The 25,014-nt window shown below is 28.6% G+C and overlaps 5 protein-coding genes and 1 long non-coding RNA gene across 6 annotated transcripts; 1 reads left to right on the plus strand and 5 right to left on the minus strand.

Annotated features, from left to right (window-relative positions):
* Nucleotides 1-2,003: 2,003 nt before the first annotated feature.
* Nucleotides 2,004-6,762, minus strand: LOC113366832 (probable cytochrome P450 12a4, mitochondrial). Its single transcript, XM_026608483.1, has 9 exons — nucleotides 6,715-6,762; nucleotides 5,182-5,275; nucleotides 4,971-5,104; nucleotides 4,765-4,877; nucleotides 4,584-4,700; nucleotides 4,245-4,523; nucleotides 2,854-3,013; nucleotides 2,549-2,797; nucleotides 2,004-2,333 (listed from the first exon to the last, which is right to left on the minus strand). Exons 1-9 carry the CDS (start codon nucleotides 6,760-6,762, stop codon nucleotides 2,004-2,006), a joined length of 1,524 nt encoding a protein of 507 aa, XP_026464268.1.
* A 157-nt stretch (nucleotides 6,763-6,919) lies between these two features.
* LOC113366833 (probable cytochrome P450 12a4, mitochondrial) lies at nucleotides 6,920-13,059 on the minus strand. Its single transcript, XM_026608484.1, has 19 exons — nucleotides 12,962-13,059; nucleotides 12,777-12,882; nucleotides 12,434-12,567; nucleotides 12,260-12,372; nucleotides 12,079-12,195; nucleotides 11,743-12,021; nucleotides 11,516-11,675; nucleotides 11,195-11,443; nucleotides 10,767-11,092; nucleotides 9,216-9,375; nucleotides 9,053-9,158; nucleotides 8,845-8,978; nucleotides 8,658-8,770; nucleotides 8,471-8,587; nucleotides 8,135-8,413; nucleotides 7,991-8,067; nucleotides 7,511-7,743; nucleotides 7,158-7,445; nucleotides 6,920-6,931 (listed from the first exon to the last, which is right to left on the minus strand). The coding sequence occupies exons 1-19, from the start codon at nucleotides 13,052-13,054 to the stop codon at nucleotides 6,920-6,922; spliced, it is 3,096 nt and encodes a 1,031-aa protein (XP_026464269.1). The 5' UTR covers nucleotides 13,055-13,059.
* A 721-nt stretch (nucleotides 13,060-13,780) lies between these two features.
* On the minus strand, nucleotides 13,781-15,989 carry LOC113366834 (cytochrome P450 CYP12A2-like). The gene is made up of 9 exons (XM_026608486.1): nucleotides 15,780-15,989; nucleotides 15,614-15,719; nucleotides 15,420-15,553; nucleotides 15,247-15,359; nucleotides 15,051-15,167; nucleotides 14,710-14,988; nucleotides 14,487-14,646; nucleotides 14,175-14,423; nucleotides 13,781-14,110 (listed from the first exon to the last, which is right to left on the minus strand). The coding sequence occupies exons 1-9, from the start codon at nucleotides 15,894-15,896 to the stop codon at nucleotides 13,781-13,783; spliced, it is 1,605 nt and encodes a 534-aa protein (XP_026464271.1). The 5' UTR covers nucleotides 15,897-15,989.
* Nucleotides 15,990-16,580: 591 nt separating this feature from the next.
* Nucleotides 16,581-18,568, minus strand: LOC113366835 (cytochrome P450 CYP12A2-like). The gene is made up of 8 exons (XM_026608487.1): nucleotides 18,420-18,568; nucleotides 18,210-18,343; nucleotides 17,982-18,094; nucleotides 17,799-17,915; nucleotides 17,456-17,734; nucleotides 17,231-17,393; nucleotides 16,917-17,165; nucleotides 16,581-16,844 (listed from the first exon to the last, which is right to left on the minus strand). The coding sequence occupies exons 2-8, from the start codon at nucleotides 18,312-18,314 to the stop codon at nucleotides 16,581-16,583; spliced, it is 1,290 nt and encodes a 429-aa protein (XP_026464272.1). The 5' UTR covers nucleotides 18,315-18,343; nucleotides 18,420-18,568.
* Nucleotides 18,569-19,495: 927 nt separating this feature from the next.
* LOC113368256 lies at nucleotides 19,496-19,881 on the plus strand. The gene is made up of 2 exons (XR_003366368.1): nucleotides 19,496-19,617; nucleotides 19,693-19,881. It is a non-coding gene; the product is annotated as an uncharacterized LOC113368256 (long non-coding RNA).
* A 2,052-nt stretch (nucleotides 19,882-21,933) lies between these two features.
* On the minus strand, nucleotides 21,934-24,954 carry LOC113368255 (probable cytochrome P450 12a5, mitochondrial). Its single transcript, XM_026609816.1, has 10 exons — nucleotides 24,636-24,954; nucleotides 24,069-24,219; nucleotides 23,919-24,009; nucleotides 23,727-23,860; nucleotides 23,546-23,658; nucleotides 23,224-23,340; nucleotides 22,883-23,161; nucleotides 22,646-22,805; nucleotides 22,331-22,579; nucleotides 21,934-22,265 (listed from the first exon to the last, which is right to left on the minus strand). The coding sequence occupies exons 2-10, from the start codon at nucleotides 24,204-24,206 to the stop codon at nucleotides 21,936-21,938; spliced, it is 1,611 nt and encodes a 536-aa protein (XP_026465601.1). The 5' UTR covers nucleotides 24,207-24,219; nucleotides 24,636-24,954; the 3' UTR covers nucleotides 21,934-21,935.
* Between the last annotated feature and the right edge of the window lie 60 nt (nucleotides 24,955-25,014).

Here is a 25,014-nt window from a genome sequence, read left to right on the forward strand (position 1 = left end):
AACAATTTAACAAACAATTAATGTTTGTAAATTAATTAATTTAGTCCAGACTCACTCAGACGAACTTAGCAAATATTAAACTATAACGTTGGTGACAATGAAAGTTTTAGTTTCTTAAACCGCTTAAAAGTTGCAAATAACTATTCATTCATTAACATAGATGAACAAGTATATTTATCTAACAATTTAGCAAACAATTAATGTTTGTAAATTAATTAATTTAGTCCAGACTCACTCAGACGAACTTAGCAAATATTGAACTATAATGTTGGTGACAATGACATTTTTTAGTTGCTTAAACCGCTTAAAAGTTGCAAATAATTATTAATTCACTAACTTAGATAAACTAGTATGTTTATCTAACAATTTACCAAACAATTAATTAATTTATTAGACTTTCAGACGAACTTAGCAAATATTAAACTATAACGTTGGCGAAAATGACATTTTTTAGTTGCTTAAACCGCTTAAAAGGTGCAAATAATTATTAATTTATTAACATAGATAAACAAGTATGTTTATCTAACAATTTAACAAACAATTAATGTTTGTAAATTAATTAATTCAGTCCAGACTCACTCAGACGAACTTAGCATATATTAAACTGTAATGTTGGTGACAATGACATTTTTAGTTGCTTAAACCGCCCCTGTCATTAATATTTGTTTACTTCACACTTGTAACTGACATTTTGCATAACATCAAATTCATTATTAAATGCCACTTTGTGGTAGTTTAAATATATAAGTTTATTTGAATAAAATAAAAATTTATAGAATTCTAAAAATTACGTAATATTTCGTATTAAAGACTTTGTTATCAGTGACTAAAATTATGTGTACTACTCCTTGAATTAGGTATTTAGTGTTGTGCTCAGTGAATTGCTGAAAGACGCCTATTTGTAAATATGTAAGTAAATGAATATTTACTCAAATTATATATATATATATATATATATATATATATATATATATTAAATTTTCAACCGCATTATATCAAATAAAAAGTTGTTTGAAACTGTTGCATCTTTCAGGACACACAGCATCGGATGTGTCTATTTTCCCTAAAATTTCGTGTTATTTCTTCCAATTTATAACAACTGCTTTTGTAAATTAATTTGCAATTATTGAGTGATACACATTTTCTAATTATTATGTATAATATACATGAAAATTAAAAATAATTCGTTTATCTCTAATTAAATAAAAATAATTAATAAGTAAATAATTAATAACTAATAAGTAAATAATTAATAACTAATAAAATTAAAAATAATTCGCTTGTGAATAACCTTTACCATTAAAGCTGGCCGATTAGTATGGGTGCCAAAATTGTTGATTTTTTGCAATTTGAGGTACCAGCGGGGGGGAGGGGTACCTCGGGCATGCGCGGATCGGTCTCCCAAAGTTAGTGAGGGTCGGTGATATTTGGTCATATTTGGACGCGATTGGGGCACTCTAAATAGGACAAAGGGATTTTTCAAACTTTAACCGTTACCTTACGTTCAATGCATGGTTTCTTCAGCAAAGTATCTTATTTTGATCCCTAGAATCTGAAATTCACAAAACATATTTCTGAAATATTTTTTTTTTTTTTTTTTTTTTTTTTTTTTTTTTTATTTGCAGCCAAATAGCAGAAATAAATAGCAATAAAGAATTTTCGATTTATTATGTACGTTTCGACAATATGTACGTGATTTTTCCTCAATTTGTGTGTTTTTTCCTAATTTGGTATGTTTTGCTATATTTTTAATTTTTATTAGATTTTCTTGTAATCTGGAAAATTTTTAAACTTTGCTTTTAAACATTTTTTAGAATTTGTTAACGTGCTGAATGATGATAGACATACAGTGTCGAAACGTATATAATACATAGTTGATTATTTATTACCAAATGAACATATAAAGAAGTTACATACATATATATATATATATATATATATATATATATATATACATTTTATGCATTACAAATTCATTTTATTATGATCGCATATCAATCTAATTACAGTTCGGTTATTTTAAATTTAAGTGGCGAAACAGGAATCGTCAATAACTTTGTTTCTACATTTAAATCTCCATAACTCCATTCGACCTTATAATTTCTTAGCAGTTTGACAATTAATGTTTCAACCTCCAAATCTGCAAATCTTTTCCCAACACAGCTTCTTGGTCCAAATCCGAAGGGCATGTGAACGAATGGATGGGCACTCTTTGCAGAAGGGCAACCTTGGGCTGCTTCTCCAGTCAGCCAACGCTCCGGTAAATATATTTTTGGATTTGGAAATTGGTTTTCTCTGAGAGAGGTTGTTAAATGACTCATAACCACTTCGTTCTGTTCAAATAGAAAATAAGTAAAGTATTTGAATAAAGGACCAAACAGTTCTTATCTTATCTATAAGGATGTTCTTTGTTAGGTTCTTGAAATGCTACCTGAGTTGTATCAGATTTGTACCAGTGGTACACAATATTTATATTGCAAACGATTCAATGAAAACTTATTTCTATTTTGATGTTACATAATTTCCACAATTGTGTGTTTCAACATACCCCTTTCGGAATTTGATATCCCGATAAAACAACATTTTCTGCAAGTTTTCTTATAGTGCCTCCTGCAATTGGCAGTATTCTATTAGCTTCCTTCATACATGCCCTTAAATATGGAACATGATTGAACGATTCATTTTTCAATTTAGAGCTTTTGTCTGGTAGGATAGTAAAAATCTCTTCTCGTAATTTGTCTTGACATCTTTGATTTGCTGCCAGGAAATATAAGAGTATTGCAGTCGTATTTGATGTCTGGAGAAATTTAATTGTTATTATTTATAATTTAAATAAGGTTATTTTTAACTTACCGTATCAATTCCTGCAAGCAACATGTCCATTGCCATGATGATTGCAACATTTTTATCGATTTTCAGTAATTTTTCTAGTACACTTATTTCTGATTCTGACTCTGAATTTTTATTGCTGTTAATGCGAGTTATGGCTTCATCGATTTTCTTCAATGATATGCTATGAAAAATATTTATTTATATTTATTAATATGCATTGAATGAAATTAAATTAAATTGAATGAAAAATAAATGATTCAAAACAAAGTAATAAGTTTTCAAATAAACTAGTGGGGCGCATAGCATCGTGCCTTAAGGCAAATTGCTGGAACTTCCCGTACCAAAAATTATTTTCTTTTTTAAAAGATTAACATTTTTGAAAAAAATTTACCCTGAAAAATTAGATTTTTGAGAAACTATAAATTTTTGACAAAAATTTACTTTTTTTTTGAAAAAAAAAAGACTTTTTGAAGAAAAGTGTATTTTGAAATATTTTGGAAATTCTGAACTTTTTTCAAAGCAATCGTACTGCTTTAACTGCATAAAGACGAAATATCGAAGCGCGTAAGCGCCGCGCCGCCGTCTAACTGATAAGCATTGGTACGGAACCCATAGGAATGTAAACAAAATTTATACTCATTGGTAAAATCTCTATAAAATATCTGATAATTTGATGTGCATATGTCTAATGATTATTTTTGACCGCCAGATGGCATTTTTTTTTACTTTTTTTATTAGATCTCCGAATCCGCTAGACCTGCATTCATGAAAATTTGATCAGTTCTTCATCTTGTTCATGCAAGTGAAATGTTTTTTGAATTATTCAAATCGGACGCTCCGTTCTCTCTAAAAACTGAGTTACTGTTTTTGGTACTTTTTGCCCTATATCTTTGGAACGGCTAGACCTGCCTTCGCCAAAAACAAATCAGCACGTTTCTTTATCAATACAAATCGAATGTTTTTTGAATTATTCAAATCGCTTCATCCGTGTTCCCGAAATCGTCGATGATAATTTGTATCCGAACACACATGCACACGCATACACATACACACGCACACACATACACACACACACACATACATCAATTTTTTCTAAAGTATGCTAAAATATTCAGAAACTTCTGAAACGTAAAGATATGTTGTCAAATATCTCCCTTCCGCTTTTTTGCTCTTGGTTTATAATACAAAAAGGCGGAAGGGAGATATTTGACGACCTATTATAATAATATAATAATATATAAAGATAAATAATTGCTAATCTGGAGGTTATAACACAAACGGATTTTAAAATATTGCAATCGATTGACACAGACACAAAAAATATAGTATTTGTTATTAATAGAATATTCAAAAGTTTAAAAAGAACTTAAAAAAAAATGCCAGTTAGTATTATTAATAAATTATTAGTATACTTAGTCATCACATCCAATGCTGCCATAAGTTTTGTATAAGCAGGTGTTTTAATGTATCTCCACAATGAGGGCAAAACTTCCAATTTGAAAGTTAAATGAAAGAAGTCATGAACTGCTTGTATCATTATTTTAGAATCATAATTCATTTCGGAGTCATCTGCTAAACAACCCAATCTAGAATCCAAAGCTATTCTTGCAATAGACTCCAATGCCCATTTATTCAGTTCTTTTGAAAAATCATTGGGCAATTCGTTATTGGAATCTCGTAGGTGCAGCATCCTATAAATTGATTGAGAATGGATTAAGTTTATAAAATTGAATTCCTATGTATATTATTACCTTTCAATAAATTCTTCAGCTACTTCTTCTACAAGCTTTACATATGGTTTTATGACTCGTGGCTGCATCATGACCGGGTTCACTTTTCCTCTCAGTTCCTTCCATTTTTCACCATGTCTACAAAAAACATACATGATAAAAATGTAATTACATATTTTTTTTACTTTGGAAGAATACATACTCTACGAGTAACCCAGCATTATCTCCATATATATCTGGTCGTAAATTCTTCCTAAAATGTTTGAATGTTTCAAATTCTCTTCTGTTAGGCCATGGTCCTTCATTTCGGTAAATCTAAAATAATATTTGATATGTTGATTTAGAATAATAAAATACAGTATTGATGTACTGTATTAAACTAATAAATTTAAATTAAATTGTGGTCACTTGTTCGAAATCTTCCGGATTAAACGATAGAATGAAGTCTGGTCTTCCAAGAAATCCTTTTAATCTGACCAAATCTCCGTATTCTTCGTTTAGTAGTATATGCAAGTCTTTTAAAGAAATCTTGTAATATTTACCTAAATTTGATTACAATTGAATTATATAAATATTTAACAAAACATCAATTTGATAAAGAATAACTGTTCATATTTACCTCCAGGTAAAAAGTTGCGTATACTTTTCAAGGCGGATTTTGGTCCTGGTATTTCACAATACGGTTTTGCTTCATGCCATGAGATTTGCGTCTTCTGTGTTTATATATTTTACATATATTGTGTTTTTATATTCTAAGTATAGATTTATCAGTACCTTTTTTAAAATGGGCGATGTAGTCACCGTTTCTGAAAAATTTCTGGTTGGTGAAATATATATTTCCAAATTTAAATATGAAGCGACATTACAGAGTCTTGAAGATTTTGTGCAAAACATTTTTAATATTAGTTTTAAATTCAAACTAACAAATTTATATAATTTTAGAGGATCAACAACAACATTTTTATAACATTTTATTTTGTTTATTTTTATCGCCTAACACTTTATTTGAAATTATTTTGAGGACTAATAGCAAAAGACATGTACACTCGGTATTGGCACGATCACAATGTTTGAAAAAATTCACAAGTTCATTAGAATCATAAAACATCTGTAGGCAACGTGCTGTGACACAATGAAAATAACATTGACGAAAATTGCTTTGGTATTAGTTTGTTAGTAATTTGCTTCACAGCATGCCGTGCAAAAAGTAAATTAATGTTTACATATATATATATATATATATATATATATATATATATATTATATTCTTACGACACAATATATACATATGTAATAGAGATGGGTAACTCACTCCGGAGTTATGACTCCGATACAACTCCTTCCTCGGAGTGAATCCGAGTGGAGTTGTCTCACAGGATTTGTCATATCCGACTTCCTTAAACTGGTACTAAATCTGTTAACATGTGCAGATATTTGCTTGAGATTTTTTACTAATCCAAGATTTGGATCGAAAGATATGCTCTTTTTCTCGTCTCACACCCAGTTTTAAGACTTTCCAGGTATATAATGTCTCAAAATAATGCTATTTTGTATTCTATATTCTGTATACGATAATGCTTGTTCGTAAATGAGCTCTTTTAATGGTATACAACCAGCTAATAATAATTTCGTATTATATTATAACTTTTACACAATTATGACTTTATCATTGTGTAAAAGTAATAGTATGCTAATATAGTCAAACTACCTGATGTGTAATTAATTCTCGAAAACGAAATAATAAAAGAATGTGAGGTATTATTATTTTGTGAAAAATAATATACACAAAGATTTGTACTTATTTCATATATAAGGTTCACTGCATCATTTTCATATAAAAATAAACATATTCAAAGAATTCTATATTTTATCTTCAAAAATAATTACAAAAATGATTTTGATTTCCAAGTTTTTTGTCAACTTGAGATTTGTATGCATATTAAAAAGCATAAAATAGTAATTATTATAATGAAATGAACAAAAATGTTTGAACTATTTGTAAATTATTCCCAAAGTCTTAATAAATCCTTAGATATGTTAACACTAGACACTAGAGAACACATTTGTGTCAAGTATTATGTTTCAAAGTTGTCGGAGTTGTGGAGTTGTTAAGTGGATATAACTCCTCTCTAAAGCGGAATCAAATCCTAACCGATTCGGCTTCGGATATGATAAGCCCATCTCTAATATGTAAAGACATTTGTACTTAAATATAGTTTATCTCAATTGCTTCTTCTTATCAGAATCTATATTCTGTTCTTTACGAAAATCTTGATAAAAAATGCCGCAATTTATTTGCATTTACTATTCAGACAAAAATTAATACTAAAATAATCCAGGATCTACGTCGTACCAAATTAAATTTGATTCTAAGAAATGTTATGTACAATATAAAAACCATTAAAACAATTGTTCTGCACAAAACTTTAAATTTTATTTTATTTCAGTAAATACTGATAATGCCATATATAATGAAATTAAGATTTTGTGGAGTTAGTGAATTGGATTTTGTAGTTGTTTTAAACAAAGTGTTTTTTTTACATCATTAAAAATCTACAATTCAGTTATTTTAAATTTAAGTGGCGAAATAGGAACCGTCAATGGCTTTGTTTCGACTTTCAATTCTCCATAATTCCATTCGACTTTATGATTTCTAAGCAACTTAGCGATTAATGTTTCGACTTCCAAATCTGCAAATCTTTTCCCAACGCAACTTCTTGGCCCAAATCCAAAGGGCATGTAGACAAACCGATGGGCATTCTTGGCAGAAGGGCAACCTTGAGAAGCCTCACCGGTTAACCAACGTTCTGGAAGATATTGGTCAGGGTTCGGATATTGGCTTTCTCTGGCAGTTGTAGTTATGTGGCTCATGATCACTTCAGTCTAATGGAAAAGATAAAATATTATTCATAAAATGTTGTAAATTTTCATATTATTGATGACCTTACTCCTTTGGGTACTTGATATCCTGATAAAACAAGATCAACTGGTATCTTCCTCATTGTGCCTCCGGCAATCGGCAACACTCTATTTGCTTCCTTCATACAAGCTCTCAAATAGGGAATTTTATTAAAGGATTCGGTTGTTAATTTGGAATCTTTATTGGGCAGTATTGTTAGAATTTCTTCTCGTAATTTTTCTTGAGATGCTTGATTTTTAGCAAGAAGATATAATAGAATTGCTGTTGTATTAGAAATTTAACAATCAATATACAATGATTGACAAGTCGAATATAACACAAACTCAATGACACAATCAATTTGTCTTTATGTTGCATTAGATTATTCAAGGTTTTAAAGACAAATTGATGATATTTCATAAATTATGTAGTTAGTCATGTTTTACTGTGTCTACTCCTGCAAGCAACATGTCCATAGCCATGATTACTGCAACATTTTTGTCAATTTTTAGAAGCTTTTCTAACACACTCATTTCTGATTCTGGTTTGGAATCTGGATTACTGTTGATACGTTCTACTGCTTTATCAATTTTCTTCAATGATACGCTTTGAATACAAATATTTCATTAAAAAGTTCAAAATTCGAATCAATTAAAAATATAGAAAACCTTACTTAGTCATTGTATCTAGTGCAGTCATCAATTTGGTATAATTTGGTGTTCTGATATATTTCCAAAGTGATGGAAGAACTTCTAATTTAAACGAACATTCAAAAAAATCGTGCACCGCCTGTATCATTTTTTTGGAATCTGAATTTAACTTGGAGTCATCTACTAAACAACCCAATCTTGAATCCAAGGAAATACGTGCAATTGATTCCAAAGACCATTTGTTCAATTCGTTTAGGAAATTATTTGGCATTTCGTTCTTTGAATCACGTAGCTGAATTATTCTACCAAAAAATAAAAACTTATAACAAATTAATTTTTATCTAAACAAATTTTGTTACCTTTCTATAAATTCTTCTGCTACTTCTTCCACAGGTTTTACGTATGGTTTGATCACTCTGGGTTGCATCATGACGGGATTTACCATTCCTCGTAGTTCTTTCCATTTTTCACCATGTCTAGAAAGTTCAATATATGTAAAATAAATATTTGTTTTTAAAATAATAACTATTATGAAACAATAAATACTCTACGAGAAGCCCAGCATTATCACCATATACATCAGGACGTAAATCTTTTCTGAAGTGTCTAAATGTTTCAAATTCTCTTCTATGGGGCCATGGACCCTCGTTTCGATAAACCTGAAGAAAATTTTGTTTTGAAAAATTGTGACATGGAAAAATATAATTAGATCTATTAATATGATTAACCTTACATGTTCAAAATCTTTCGGATCGTAACATATAATCATATCACTTTTTCCTAGAAATCCTTTAAATCTGACTATATCCCCGTATTCTTCGTTCATCATTACATGCATTTCTTTTAAGGCCACCTTATGGAATTTTCCTATGTAAAATAATATGCATATATAGTTATCTAAATTTTATTTATTGCATTTGCTGCAAATATGTAATCATTACCTCCTGGCAAAAAGTTCCGCAAACTTTTCAAAGCAGATTCTGGACCAGGTATTTCTGAAAACGGTTTTGCTTCGCTCCATGATATCCGTGATTCCTGTACATTTTCCTGAAATATTAGATATGAAATATAATAATTTTCAAAAGAATCACATTATAATATTACTTTTTGCACTTCTGTTAAGGTTGCCAATTGTCTTGCTGCTCTTGAAATATTTGTATTTGATAAACGTGTTACTTCCAAAGAAACACAACTAACAGCTTTAGTAAAATGTGAAGAATTTAAAGTAAACATTCTTAACGTTGTAATTTTCACAAACAAAACTCTTATGTAAAATTCAGATAAGTAATGAATTATTGTATTTTTCTTAGCATGAATTACATAATTGCACAGATGTAAATATTGTGGTATAATATTTAATAACAAAATAAAAATTATTCAACACTATAAAGTAAAGAACATATATAAACGAATATAAAAATCACGTATTTGTTAATTTTAAAAAAATGTTTTAATACTGGATACTTATCACAATGTTTGAAAACAACAACTAATTGATATCTGACTCACGGAAATATTTTTTAATAAAAAAAACTGTTGGCCCGTACGCTAATATTCGTCCCCACCATATTGAGCAGATGTTGATAAAAAAAAATTACACACACACAGGTTGAAATCGACTGTAAATATGATTTTTAATATCTTATTGAATAAATTACATCGTATAAAATTTTGAAGCTTACAGGAACAAGTTTAATTTTCGGGTTTTTTACACTTTCAAGTGCCCGGACGATTATTATATGATGTGCAGGGCTAAAAGCACGTTAAGAATCATCAGTACAAAATTTTTCAGCCTTACAGAAACACCTGTATTCAAAAGGTTGCTGTTGGACCATTATATATCAACAGGCTCTAAATATATAGTTTCAAATCAAAAAGTCATTAGTAAAATGTATGGTTTAATTTCTAATATCAGGTTAATTAATTGCAAATTTAATTTCCAACACCTTAATATGCATATATTTAGTTTTAAATAATTTCAGTAATTTTGCACTGAATGAAGAGATTTTTAAATATGTAATATTTACGTAAAAAATGAAACCTAAAAAAATATTAAAAATATAATTTAATCTTTGAAATAGAAATATCTGTTTGAATACATAATCTATATAACACTGTAAAAGTAACACATTTGTTTATTCTGATCGTAAAAATTTTATCACAAATATCCTCCTTATTTCAAGTATATTTAGAAGAACTTTTTCATGGTTTGCTACCACTGCCTAATTGAAAATATTTTTAGCTTAATCATTGTCATGGTCGCGTGAGATAATTTGCTAAAGCGGAATGATTATGACTTTATATTGAATTTTTCAAAAATAACTGATAATCGTTTGTTATCTATTGACTTTATTTTTTTGATATATATAATATTTGACTAATTTGACTAATTCATTATTTGATAGAGTTTGGAAACAATAAAATATATAAATAATTATAATATAATGGTCATCATTAATTTTGATCTTTGAATATCTATCATAAATAAATTTCATTCGAGCAAAATTTGAAAGATTGTTAAATAAGTATATTTTAACATAATATTGATATTTATGAATTGTATTAGTTTTTAGAAACAATATTTAAGAGATTTTGTTTTATTTTTATTTATTTTTGATTTATTTTTCCAATATATGTATAAGGCGATACAATTAAATTTCAGTTAATTTAAACTTCAGTGGTGTTTCTGGATGAGCGACAAGTTTTGTCGTTACTTTCAATTCACCATAATTCCACTCAATTTTATAATTTCTAAGTAACTTCATTATAAAAGTTTCCATTTCCAAATCTGCAAATCTTTTCCCAACGCAGCTGCGAGGCCCAAAGCCGAATGGCATGTGCGAAAATGGATGAGCATTTTTTGCTAAAGGACATCCTTCTGATTCCTGGCTGCTCAGCCATCGTTCTGGCATGAATTTTTCAGGTTCAGGGAATTGACTGCTTTTCATTGATGTAGTAAGATGACTTAGAACCACCTCGGTCTGATAAAAAACAAGTTTGAATATAAGTTTCGTTGCCCTCAAGGCATTTATAAAAAAACTGTTGTGTGTAACAACATTATCACTATTATATTTTATACTTGCCCCCTTCGGAATTTGGTATCCTGATAAAACAATATCGACTGGCACTTTTCTAACAGTGCCTCCAATTATTGGCAATATTCTACTCGACTCTTTCATACAAGCTCTCAAATACGGCAAATGGTGAAATGATTCGTTATTTACATGTGAATCCTTATTTGGCAGAATTGTTCTGATTTCTTCACGTAGTTTATCTTGGCATTTTTGATTCGTAGCCAGGAAATACAGCAAAAATGCTGTACTATTTGATGTCTGCAAAATATATTTGAATTATATAATCGATCATGTGAAATTTTTTTTGTTGAAGATAGTATTCAATTTTACAGTATCAACTCCTGCTAACAACATATCCATGGCCATTACTACAGCAACTTTTTTATCAATTTTGAGAAGTTTCTCTAAAACACTTGCTTCTGATTCTGGTTTTGCATTAGGATTATTTTTGATTCGTTCTACAGCTTCATCAACTTTTTTCAGAGATATACTGAAATGTTTTATTATAAAAGTATCGCAACTAATGTTAATGATTAATTTAATTATTGATTACTTACTTTGTAATTGTATCTAAAGCATTCATCAATTTAACAAAACCGGGTGTGGATACATACTTCCATAACGATGGGAAAAATTCCAGCTTAAAAGTCATTTCGAAAAAATCGTGCACACTCCGAATCATTTTTTCAGAATCAGAATTTTTATCAGCGCTATCTTCTAAACATCCTAATCTGGTATCCAAAGCAATACTGCTGATAGATTCCAAAGCCCATTTGTTCAAATAAATAATAAAATTGCTGGGCAATTCTTGATTTGAATCTCGCATCTGCGCCATCCTATTATTGGACATTTTATTAATTTGTGAATTTTTGAAAACAATGGTAAATATTTACTTTGAGATAAAATCGTCAGAAACATCCTCTACTGATTTGATATATTGTTTGACTACTCTCGGTTGCATCATAACAGGGTTGACTTTTCCTCGTAATTCCTTCCATTTTTCTTCATGTCTGATTAATGAAGCATATTGTCAAATATATAATTTAATTTTTATTATTTTAAAATATTGATTACTCTACAAGAAGACCAGCGTTGTCACCATAAATATCAGGTCGAATATTTCTTCGAAAATATGCAAAAACTTGGAATTCTCTTCTATTAGGCCACAGTCCTTCATTACGATAGACCTAAATTTTTAATAATATAATATTTTAAAAATATATATTAAACTTTTTGAATTATTTATACCTTTTCAATATCTTTGGGATTAAATGCAAATACAAAATCTGGTTTTCCAAGAAATCCTTTCAATTTTGCTAAGTCTCCATACTCCTTATTCATTGTTTGGTGAAGATCTTTTAATGACACGTTGTATAATTTACCTAAAATAAAAAATAAATAAATTATAATTTGAAAATAAATATTGTAGTATGTAATTTGATTATTCAAGTTATTCTAAAATAAAAATGTACATTATTGTTTATTATTATTATAAATGTTATTAAATATTAATATTCATAATTAATAACATTTGCACACACACACATACACATATATATACATATGAAATTTTGCAAAAACTACTATTTACCCCCTGGTAAGAAACTTCTTATATTTTCCAAAGTCGTTTTTGTCCCCGGAATTTCAGAATATGGTTTTGCTTGATGCCATAGTAATGGCTTTTCTGATGCATTATCCTTTTTAACCAAAATAATTAATAAATAAATAATCATGCAAATAAATAATATGCATGTTTCTAAATTTATGATCACTTACATTTTTTACTTCCGCGATTATTGTTAAATTTCGAGCAGATTTTGATAAATGCCTCCTTGATGTATTGACAATATTTGAAGAGTTGAATAACATATTATTTGTAGATTCACATAGGGAGATACATTTTATACGAAACATTTTAGTAAAAAAACTTGTATTTGTATTCTTTTATAAATAAACTTTTAGAATTATGCAAAATTAAAATTTAGCAAATACTTTAATATTTTTTTAACTAGTTACTTTACACTTTTATAATAATTTTACTTATAACTATATATAATACTGTTTATGTTCCAACTAAATTATATTTTGTATATTAAATTATAAGTCTCAATGAAACCAGAAGTTATATACAAGGCCGCGTATTCACATCGACAATTCCCCTCTACTCGTTATATCAGATATGCACAGTGATCATTACATGCAAAATTTTATCAATTCAGATAGTTTATTATATAAAAAAGCGAATAAATCACTGCAAAATAGTTATTAATTAATTTACTTTTACACTAAGAGATGCGCAACTCAAGTTCGCATTTGGTTTTGTTAATATCTTGTCTATTTAATATTTTTTGTGATCAACATTTACGTTTTCTTGTCGAAAAAGTTTGGTTTGCACGTTTTAAATAACCGAATCATTACTTTAACATTTTTCTTGATTCAACTCAAATGATTTATTTGGAAACCTTAGTTCTATTATTGATCATCGGTGATTATTTTCTTTAAAGAGATATCCCTCAGATTAAAATTTTAATTTAATAAAACTTATGTATTATAGATAAAATAAAACATATATTATAGACATCACAATATATTTCATTAAATTTCTGTCAGCTTAAATTTCAATGGTGATACAGGTTGCGTAATCAGTCTACTAGCTACTTTCAATTCATCATAATTCCATTCAAGTTTGTAATTTCTAAACAATTTCATTACAAAAGTTTCAATTTCTAAATCAGCGAATCTTTTTCCGACACAACTGCGTGGTCCAAATCCAAAGGGCATGTGAGCAAAAGGATTTGCATTTTTTGCCAAAGGGCAACCTTCAGCTTCTTCTGCATTTAACCATCGTTCAGGTTTATACTTTTTTGAATCAGGAAATTGGTTTTCGTTCATTGATGCTGTTTGATGACTTACCACTATTTCAGTCTATAATAATAAAAGATAAATGTGTAGTCATCAAGGTTAATAAAGTTTGAGTGACTGAACTTACCCCTTTCGGAACTTGATAACCGGATAAAACAACGTTTACCGGCAGTTTTCTGATAGTGCCTCCTAAAATAGGAATTATTCGATTTGCTTCTTTCATACAAGCTCTTAAATAAGGAATTCTTTTGAAAGAATCACTTGATAATTTAGAATCCTTGTCTGGTAAGATTGTCAATATTTCTGATCGTAGTTTTTCTTGACATTTTTGATTTGCAGCAAGAAAATACAGCAGTATAGCGGTAGTATTTGACGTCTAAAATCATGATGAGATAACGTTTTATATATATTTTATAAACATCAATATAACATTAATTACTGTATCGACTCCTGCCAGCAACATGTCCATGGCCATGACTACAGCAATTTTCTTATCAATTTTAAGTAATTTTTCCAATACGCTTGCTTCCGAGTCAGACTTAGGATTTGGATTATTTTTGATACGTTCAACTGCTTCATCAACTTTCTTCGAAGAAATTCTGTAAAGTAAAATTCAATTTAATAACATACTCAGTTATATGTTGATGACATCAAATCCTTACTCTGTCATTACGTCCAAAGCAGCTGTCAATTTCCTGAAGCTAGGCGTAGGAATGTATTTCCAGAGAGAAGGTAAAATTTCTAGTTTGAAAGTTAAATAGAAAAAATCATGAACGGCTTGGATCATTCTTCCAGAATCTGAATTAACACCAACATTGTCTTCCAAGCATCCTAATCTTGCGTCCAGGGCAATACTGCCAATAGATTCCAAGGACCACTTATTTAATTCATCCATAAAATCTGCTGGCATTTCTTGATTTGAATCGCGCAGACGCACCATTCTTTCAATAATCATTGAAATTAATATTAAAGCTTATTTTAATGATATTTAAGTTCTCTATACCTTGTTATAAATTCATCAGATACGTTTTCTACAGATTTTATATATTGCTTAACAACTCTTGGTTGCATCATGACTGGATTTACTTTTCCCCTTAAGTCTTTCCATTTTTCATCGTGTCTAGAAATAAAAGTAGGATTAGTAACATATTTACAAAAAAGTTACAGTAAGTAATTTGATGCAAATACGTAGTGCATACTCGACAAAAAGACCACCATATTCTCCATAAATTTCTGGGCGAAGTTTTTTTCTGTAATAGGAGAAAATCTGAAATTCTCTTCTGTTTGGCATTGGTCCTTCGTTACGATATACCTTAAACATTATTACATTGAATTATCAATATTTTTATTTGTACTTAAGTGATTTGTATACTTGTTCTATATCTTTAGGATTAAATGCCAAAATAAAATCTGGCTTTCCGAGAACGCCCTTCCAATTAACCAGATCACCGTACTCACGGTTCATCAATCTATGAACATTCCTTAAAGATTTGTTATGATATTTACCTTAAAATAATTATTATAGTTTATTACACAAATTAGCATGTACATTAATATTAATTATACCTCCTGGTAAAAAATTTCTCATAGCCTCAAAGGCCGATTTAGAGCCAGGTATTTCAGAATATGGTTTGGCTTCATTCCACTGAGGTGGGATATCAGACACAGTTTCCTTGAAAATCAAAGAGTACATAAAAATTTTTACTATACATTTTATGACTTACAAATTTACCTTTGGTGTTGCAACAGTGGCCAAATATTTTTGAGAACTTGAAATATTTTTCACTGTTATGCTCTGACTGTGCTTGCACCAGTTTTTACACAGAACGGATCCTCTTTGAGTAAACATTCTTTATTATTAAATTACTTATATAAATTGTTACACAGAACCTTAAGCTTAATTAAATTAAATACATTTGTTTAATAAAACGAAAAATCTGCACGGCATTCGATCAGATTTTTTACTATTATCTTTACAAACTTTATTTCAATTTGATAATACTGTATCCATAACAATAGGTTTATGTATTATGAAAAATTGATAACACTTTTCATATATAAATATGTTCTGATGTTGTACGTCAGTACGAACTCATCTTCTCATATTGATTAGATTAATATATCGTAATGATTACGAGCAAAAAATCAAATCTTCAAAAAATCACAAGTAATAGCTAAAATATTTTTAGAAATTATTCGTTTCAATGCTGACACACAAAATCTAATAAAAGGTAATTAGTAATCAATTTATTGGTGGGATATTTATTATAATTTTAATATTTATTTATTACTGTTACAAAATATAATACAGAATTGCCTATAAATACTTGTGATTGCCATCCAAAAAATACATTATTTGAAATTTATAGTACTGATTATGAAAACTTAGTATAGATTTGAAATATAATGCAGTATTAAATTGAATTCTTTTCTTTGACTTTTCAACGACTTATTACAGATTTTCTATTTTACAATTCTGTCATTTTAAAACGTAACGGTGATACAGGAATCGTAAGTATTTGGCTTTTTGTTTTCATCTCTCCATAATTCCATTCGATTTTATAATTTCTAATAATTTAACAATAAATGTTTCGATTTCCAATTCCGCAAAACGTCTTCCAACACAACTTCTAGGACCGAATCCAAAAGGCATATATGCGAATGGATGTGCTTCTTTGGCTGAAGGACATTGAGGAGCATTTTTTTCATTCAACCATCGTTCTGGAATATATTTTGTGGAATCTGTATATTGATTTTCTTCCATAGTCGCCAATAGGTGACTCATAACGACTTCGCTCTGTGAAAAATAAACATATTGAAAATAATACCTTGAAGAATATTTTACATGAACATCAATATATTTTATTACCCCTTTTGGCACTTGGTATCCACATAAGACAAGATCAACAGGTAATCTTCTTACAGTTCCTCCAGCAATTGGCAAAACTCTATGTGATTCTTTCATACAAGCTCTTAAGTAAGGTATATGATTGAATGATTCCTGGTTTAATTTAGAATCTTTCTGAGGTATAATTGTGAAAATCTCTTTTCTTAATTTTTCTTGACACTCCTGGTTAACTGCTAAGTGATACAATAGTATAGCGGTAGTGTAAGATGTCTAGAAAATTATAAACTTGTTTGAAACTATACAATTACTGAATCATTTAAATCAAATAAACTTACGGTATCAACTCCTGCTAACAACATATCCATTGCCATAATTATAGCAACGTTACGATCAATTTTAAGAAGTTTCTCCAAAACACTTGCTTCATGTTCAGATTTTGAATCTTGAGATGTGTTAATCATCCGTTCTATTGCAGCGTCAACTTTTTTCAATGAAACACTGAAAAATCAACAAAATTAATGACGGCCTTATTATTTCTTTCTAATAAAAAAGTGTTTTACTTGGTCATGGTATCTAAGGCTCTCATCAGCCTGTGATAAGCTGGAGTTTTAACGTATTTCCATATAGATGGAAGAATTTCTAATTGAAATATCAAATCGAAGAAATCATGTACAGCTTGTATCATTTTTTTAGAATCCTCATCGACTCGTGAATCATCTTGTAGACAACCTAATCTGGTATCTAAGGCAATTCGTGCAATAGACTCCAGTGACCATTTATTCAATTCATGGCTAAAATCTTTTGGCATTTCGTTGTTTGAATCACGTAAGTGGTTCATTCTGCAATAATTATCTTGTTAACAGAGGAATTAATTGCATTTGCATAATTTTGACATATATTTACCTAGCTATAAATTCGTCAGTAACTTCTTCTACAGGAGCAATATATTGTTTAATATTTCTTGGTTGCATCATTACTGGGTTCACCTTGGTTCTTAAATCTTTCCATCTCTCACCCTGCCTTATAAAATAATTGAAAATAGAACAGAACTATTATAAATGTACACACTTTTACACACACACTTACTCTGCCAACAAACCTGCATTCTCTCCATAAATATCAGTTCGTAATTTTTTCCTAAAATGTACAAAAGTTTCAAAGTCTCTTCTGTGAGGCCACTGACCTTCATTTCTGTAAACCTATTAAAATAAAGGAAAGATTATTATTCACTAATATTTAAGTCACATACTTTTCAAGCATTCACATATTTTTCAAAGTCAAGGTATTCAAAATTTTTTAAGTCTAAGCATTTACTTGTTCAAAATCTTTCGGATTAAATAACATCACTATATCAGGTTGCCCCAAAAATGCTTTCAGAATAGTAATATCTCCATATTCTTGTTTTAATATAACATGCATGTCCTTTAATGATTTTTTATAGAATTTTCCTGTAATAAATTGAAAAATGTATCACCGTATATTAATTGTTACTAGTATATTTATTATATAAACAATATAAATTACCTCCAGGAAGTATATTTCGCACACCTTCCCAAAACGATTTAGGTCCTGGGATTTCTGAATAGGATTTTGCTTCATTCCAGTGTAACGGTTTTTGTGATCCATTTTCCTTTAAATAATTAACATTTCTGTAAACACACACACACACACACACACATATATATATATATATATTTGTAATATTTTTGCAGGCCAATCGTCGAATTAAAAACAAAGATTAAATAACAAAATTATTTATTCCATTAAATGTTTTGACATTAATTTGATGTGTGTCATCATTCAGTAATCTAAAAAACATAATACAATAAATACAAAGTTGATAATAAATATAAATATATAAAAAATGAGAAAATTATACATACCAAACCAGGAAAAACACAGAAAAAATTAATAATGATGTAAAATTGATTGTAGATTGTAGAAACCCAAATCAATTCAAAACGATGCTCTCAGAACATATGGTAAACTTTAACCACACTTTTATTTCAAATTAATTCTTCTTTTAATTCAAATTTTTTTATATAATTATATTCATTATCAACTTTGTATTTATTGTATTATGTTTTTTCGATTACTCAATGATGACACACATCAAGTGTCAAAACGTTTAATGGAATAAATAATTTTGTTATTTAATCTTTTTTTTAATTTGACGATTGGGCTGCAAAAATATTACAAATATGTATCAACATCGACAAAACTATCATATATATATATATATATATATATATATATATATATATATATATATATATATATATATATATATTTAAGATTCACTTACCTTATGCGCCTGAACGGAAACAGGGAACGGGCAAGCTCTCCTCTAGCGGATTTTAAGTGCAACTTGGATTCCAACAAATATGGCGGATGACACATTTATGAGTTGAATTTGCTGTCAACTAATATTTGTTTTGACGTAAAACGTGCATTTTTAGGTTAAACATTTAATAATTCATATTTCTTACATATTTTCATCATTTATTTTTTATGATTTTACAATAACAGAGGTAAGAATAATGAAATTCAAAATATAAATTTTGTTTGCTACTACCAATATGCATACTATTTACATTCAGGAAGGATATTCAATCAGAAAAATATTGAAAGTTCAAAGTTTGAAGAGGCTTTAGTAAATTAAATCAATATTTGCTTAAATGATCATATTTACATGCATAAAAACATTATTAAAAATCCATTTGTGAGTTTGATTCTTAGAAAACACTAATTATGAAAGTTAGAAATTAGTTATATTGCTTTAGGTTTTACTTTTCAGATTCATTCGTTGGTAGTTTCCAGGGTATTTGAAAGTAGGTTCTTATTTATTTGCACTCCAGATGGCTTTATTTCATTTGTTAATAATGTGGGCTTAGGCAGAATCACTCCAACCCAAATTAATGTACTCTCGGGCGTAATAAAAAAAAGTAAAATCTGGATGTGCTGTATTAACTGACAAAGGTAAATTCATGAGTAAAAAAGACAAAGTTTTTAATTGTACTTTATAGTCAGGATTTTCATCAATATGGACTGAGTTAGACAAATTAATAAATATAGCAGCACTTGTGCATATGCTATTTGTTTAAAATTAAATTTAAAACGTATTACTTTCACCAGGAGATATTAATTAAACTCACTTTGAAGCTAGTGTGCGTATACATGTAGAATGAGTCATACACAGAATGAAAATTTTAAAACTTCTATGTAATATACCAAAGGACTATCAATTTTCTGGTGAAAATATTGTTTTTTTATGTCCTATTTTGGTGAATCTTCAAACTTTCATTATTGGATAAGATGGGAATGGTAAATGAAAGAAATGTTAATTTATATTAGATTAAATATATATGTATCATGACTGTTAGCTTGTATAATAATATTAACTGTACATAAATGTTATATGTAATACATAAATTGAAAGCTTTTGGAAATCAAAGATGAATACTTCTTATATGTACCTAAATTAATCTGAAAGAAAAAACATTGAGAGCATATAATTTAAAGTATAAAATTTTAACAGGTATGTAATATTAAATTCACACAAATAATTACCAATCTATGGAGGAGACCCTCTTCTATCAATATTAGCAAATACTGCTCATCGGTATAAAATTTTGGAGAAATTCTTCAACCGTGCATATACTGATACAATAGCTTCCTAAAACTTTTAAAAGTAATATCTTTTTATGCAATAAAACAAAACATACCTGCAGTAATGCAATAATACAAAACAATTAAATCAAATCAAATTGCAGTGTAGAAATCCTGTAAGTCCTGACATCCTATCAAATATGAGATTCATTCTGCAACAAAGTACTAATAGAAAGATCTAAACTTTGTTCAGCTGATAACACAACATGCAAATCATAAAATATCTTATGGCCTTGTCTGAAAATTTTATCATACCTTTAAGCAACACATGTTTGTTTTAATATGGTGGTCAATAGCAAATACATTTTAATTATGAGTACATACCTCAATGAATCTATCCAACGAAGCAATTTATTTCTTCTAACGTTAATTATAATAAAATTCACTTTCTTATTCATGCGCTTTCTTCACTTAATATACGCACATGATTGGTGACTCAGATATGCCGCATTATTATTAGAAATAAATAAAAATTGCGATTATAAGAAGCAATAACCATCTTTAACAAGCACATAAGTTTGAATAAAACCTGTCAAAATACGAAATAAAACCTGTCAAACGCCATCTTGTTTGGAATCCTTGTTTGCACTTTTTCGCCACCCCGAGAAGTCATGGCGTTTTCACTGACATTTTTATGAGCTTGCCCGTTCCCTACTGTTAATAATTTGGCACTTGATTTAAAATATTTGTATGGCTTGTCAAAACCATTTGAGACATTAAAACAAGCACATAATCGAGGTTTAAACATTGTATACTTTAAAAACACTATTTATTAAAACATATAAATTAATTACATATGTATTTATCCAAAATTGCAAAAACGACGCATAAAATGTATGCGCTTTGCAATTTAAAGCACTGGTTAAATCACATTTCAACAAATGAATTACATCATCGTAATATATTATAATTGAACATATAACTACGAATTCTCGTATATTTTCAAATATATTATCGAATATTTACACAAGAAACATTTTTCCGAATGTAACTTGTTTCATTCGAGTATAAACATCGTTGGCCTCCAATAGTTCCCCCCACTGGTAGAACTTAATTTTAACTCAATATTAACCAGGGCTGCGTATACATTTACAAATGCGCCAACAATATTTAATTTTTTTTAATGATCTTATCATTAACATTGATAAACTCATTTTATCACAGATAATTTATTTCACAAAATCATAATACGTTCACATGTAAGATATTATATTTTTTCGTTTATTATCGACAGTATTATATTGAATGATTAATTAGATATTGAAGTGTTATAATAATATAATAATAACTAAAGCAGATTGAATTTGAGTCATTCTTATATGAAGTACCGGCATAAATTTATACAAATACAAATCAATATGAGACTACATATCATATCTCTGTTACTTTAAATTTCAATGGCGATTCAGGATGAGTAATCAGTCTGCTAGATGTTTCCAGTTCTCCATAATTCCATTCCACCTTACAATTTCTAAGCAATTTGGTAATCAATATTTCAACCTCTAAATCTGCAAATCTTCTTCCAACACACATCCTAGGACCAAACCCAAATGGCATATAAGCAAATGGATGTGCATTTTTTGCCAAAGGACAACCCTGGGATTTATCAGCACTTAACCAACGTTCTGGCATGAATTTTTCCGGATTAGGAAATTGGTTTTCTTTTATAGATGCTGTCGAGTGCCTCATAACAACTTCAGTCTTGAAAAAAAAAATATAAAATGATTATATTCAAATCCCAACTTTTGGTTCCAGTAATATATTACCCCTTTTGGAACTTGATATCCAGATAAAACTAGGTCAACAGGCAATTTTCTTAAATTGCCTTCAGCAATTGGAAGTATCCTTGTCGCCTCTTTCATACATGCTCTTAAATATGGAATATGATTAAAAGAATCGAATGATAACTTCGAATTTTTCTCTGGCAATATTGTTAAAATTTCTTGTCGCAATTTATCTTGGCAAGATTGATTCGTTGCCAGGAAATATAACAGGATTGCAACACTATTAGATGTCTGTAAAATAATATATTAAATCATAAACATTATGATTTACTTGAATATAGAAAATGAACTAGTTACAGTATCAATTCCTGCTGAAAGCATATCCATTGCCATGACTGCTGCAAGTTTAGGATCAATTTTTAACAATTTTTCTAGTACACTTGCTTCATGCTCGGTTGTTGGCTTTGGGTTAGTTTGAATTCTTTGTTTTGCTTCTTCAATTTTTTTAAATGAAACACTAATCAAAATAATTCATTACAAATAGTTGAAAGCATTAGCAATTATGTATCATCATTAGTAACTACATTTGCTTACTTGATCATGGTATTCCAAGCATTCATCAATTTGTTAAATGAGGGTGTTTTAAAAATTTTCCAAACTGGCATATTGATTTCTAGTTTCCAAGTATAAGCAAAAAAGTCTTGAACAGCTGCAATCATTTGTTTACAATCCGGATCCATTTCAGAATCATCTTTCAAACAACCTAATCTTGAATCTAAGGCTATTCTTGCGATTGATTCCAACGACCATTTGTTTAATTCATGTGAAAAATTGCTTGGCAATTCATTGTTCGAGTCTCTCAGAAGGAGCATGCTTAAAATATTATTTGCATAATTAAGCTTTAGGATATTTCATATTAAAAGTTGTATATCCACCGTGCAATAAATTCTTCTGCAACTTCTTCCACTGGTGTGATGTATAGTTTTGCAACTCTGGGTTGCATCATAACTGGGTTGACTTTGCCTCTCAACTCTTTCCATGCTTTGCCTTGACTAGGAAATATTTGAGAAAAAACAGATTTTTTAAGATAATAATCACAAAATAGAGAAGTTAGATGTCAGTTACTGGAAACAATTGAAAATAGAAGAACCGAAAGACCTTAAATAACATAAAACAAAAGAAAAGAAATAATTTCTATTATAGTATTTTAAACCAGCTTTGGTCAAAAATTATGATTTTATTATTATTATTTCTTACGTCGCAACAAGACCATAAGAGTCTCCATAAACATCAGGTCTAACATGGGTTCTGAAGTAGCGAAATGTATCAAAATCTCTTCTATAAGGCCAAGGTCCTTCATTCCTGTACACCTAGTCATTATACATAAAACTGATAAAGCAACACAATTACATATTATTTTGCACTATCTAAAAATTACTTGTTCAAAATCGTTTGGATTATAAGTAATGATCATATCTGATCGACCCATTGTTCCTTTTATTGCAACTATATCGCCATATGTTTTATTGAGTTGTGCGTTGGCATCCTTTAATGACATTTTGGATGCTCTTCCTAGAGAAATAAAATAATCACATTTTTATGTGAATATTTTTGAGAGTTATTTAATTACCTGGTATTAAACTGAAAAGTGTGAGCAACAAAGGATTAGGCCCTGGGATTTCGGAAAATGGCTTTGCTTCATCCCAAGATTTAGGTCTTGCCTAATTCAATAGAATATAAATTATTGTTAAGTTCTGTAAATTATTAGATTGAATTGTACCTCTTGAATACTAATGGCCTCTGCATATTTTTTGGTTGTTATACTTAGATTTCTCGGTAATGTGGTATACTCGTATACTTTATTGCTCAAATCATTATTAATGAGTTTGTATACATTTTTAATATTTGTTCTAAACATGCTTTATTATTGCCTAAAATATATAAAATTAATTTCAACATTATTGTTGATTTTATTACATGTTGATTGTATATATAATTATCATATACATATTTGTATATAGATGTATATATATATATATATATATATATATATATATATATATATTACATATAACAATAAAGTATATTATAATTAAGTATCATTACTTAATAAAGATAATAATATATTGCCTAAAAATATTTATTGACAATAACTTACAAACTTTATATAAATAATCATTAATTATAATATTAAATTTTAATTCAGAAATAGTACGTATTCAATAATCTTGGTGTTAATAAACTAATTTGGATTTTTTTAATGAATTTAAAATATGATTCATACTATTTAGATTTTCCTTTAACCAGTTTTAAGTAACCATTTAAATTTATATACATTTTTACTTACAAGTATGATTTTTGCCTGAATACTAAAATAAATTGAACTGTATGATAACTCCAATCGCAGGATTGTATAATGTTTTATTTTATTGACAGATATTTGGCGTTAATTATCTTAATTATTTCTTATCGTGTTGTTAAAAAAATATTATTGTAGATTTGTGAATCGTATCTCCAAAATATTTGTTTAATACTGTTTTATAAAATGACGAATCATTCATATTTATCTTTTTTCCCACTCTTTTCCACGTCAAACACTCTTTTAGATTTGATGTTATTAGACAGGGCTGTGTATGTTTTATTTTATTATTAGTAGATTTTATGATTTGATTACATTCATTATTTACTAACAGTAATTACAGATTAAACTTATTAGTCATCATATT

Source organism: Ctenocephalides felis, unplaced genomic scaffold (assembly GCF_003426905.1).
Source record: "Ctenocephalides felis isolate EL2017-DRISC unplaced genomic scaffold, ASM342690v1 CF-g0.4_SCAFFOLD_01170, whole genome shotgun sequence".
Classification (NCBI taxonomy): Eukaryota; Metazoa; Arthropoda; class Insecta; order Siphonaptera; family Pulicidae; genus Ctenocephalides; species Ctenocephalides felis.

Coding starts and splice junctions, on each gene's coding strand:
- LOC113366832 (XM_026608483.1), bottom strand. CDS start 6,762: ATGTCTTTACATATTAGAGATGGGCTTATCATATCCGAAGCCGAATCG. Junction 4,701..4,764: donor AATGCTGGGTTACTCGTAGA/GTATGTATTCTT, acceptor TGTTTTTTGTAG/ACATGGTGAAAAATGGAAGG. Junction 2,798..2,853: donor TGCTTGCAGGAATTGATACG/GTAAGTTAAAAA, acceptor AAATTTCTCCAG/ACATCAAATACGACTGCAAT.
- LOC113366833 (XM_026608484.1), bottom strand. CDS start 13,054: ATGTTATTCAACTCTTCAAATATTGTCAATACATCAAGGAGGCATTTA. Junction 9,376..10,766: donor AAGTTTAAATTAACTGAAAT/TTAATTGTATCG, acceptor ATTTTACATAAG/AGTTTTGTTTGTGAAAATTA. Junction 7,744..7,990: donor CAAACCAGAATCAGAAATGA/GTGTGTTAGAAA, acceptor CTAATACAACAG/CAATTCTATTATATCTTCTT.
- LOC113366834 (XM_026608486.1), bottom strand. CDS start 15,896: ATGTTTACTCAAAGAGGATCCGTTCTGTGTAAAAACTGGTGCAAGCAC. Junction 15,720..15,779: donor CCACTGTTGCAACACCAAAG/GTAAATTTGTAA, acceptor TTGATTTTCAAG/GAAACTGTGTCTGATATCCC. Junction 15,554..15,613: donor GAGAAATTTTTTACCAGGAG/GTATAATTAATA, acceptor AATTATTTTAAG/GTAAATATCATAACAAATCT.
- LOC113366835 (XM_026608487.1), bottom strand. CDS start 18,314: ATGCATGTTATATTAAAACAAGAATATGGAGATATTACTATTCTGAAA. Junction 18,095..18,209: donor ATCCGAAAGATTTTGAACAA/GTAAATGCTTAG, acceptor TTATTTTAATAG/GTTTACAGAAATGAAGGTCA. Junction 17,916..17,981: donor AATGCAGGTTTGTTGGCAGA/GTAAGTGTGTGT, acceptor TTATTTTATAAG/GCAGGGTGAGAGATGGAAAG.
- LOC113368255 (XM_026609816.1), bottom strand. CDS start 24,206: ATGTTTAGAACAAATATTAAAAATGTATACAAACTCATTAATAATGAT. Junction 23,659..23,726: donor ATCCAAACGATTTTGAACAA/GTAATTTTTAGA, acceptor TATAATGACTAG/GTGTACAGGAATGAAGGACC. Junction 22,580..22,645: donor TTTCAGCAGGAATTGATACT/GTAACTAGTTCA, acceptor ATTATTTTACAG/ACATCTAATAGTGTTGCAAT.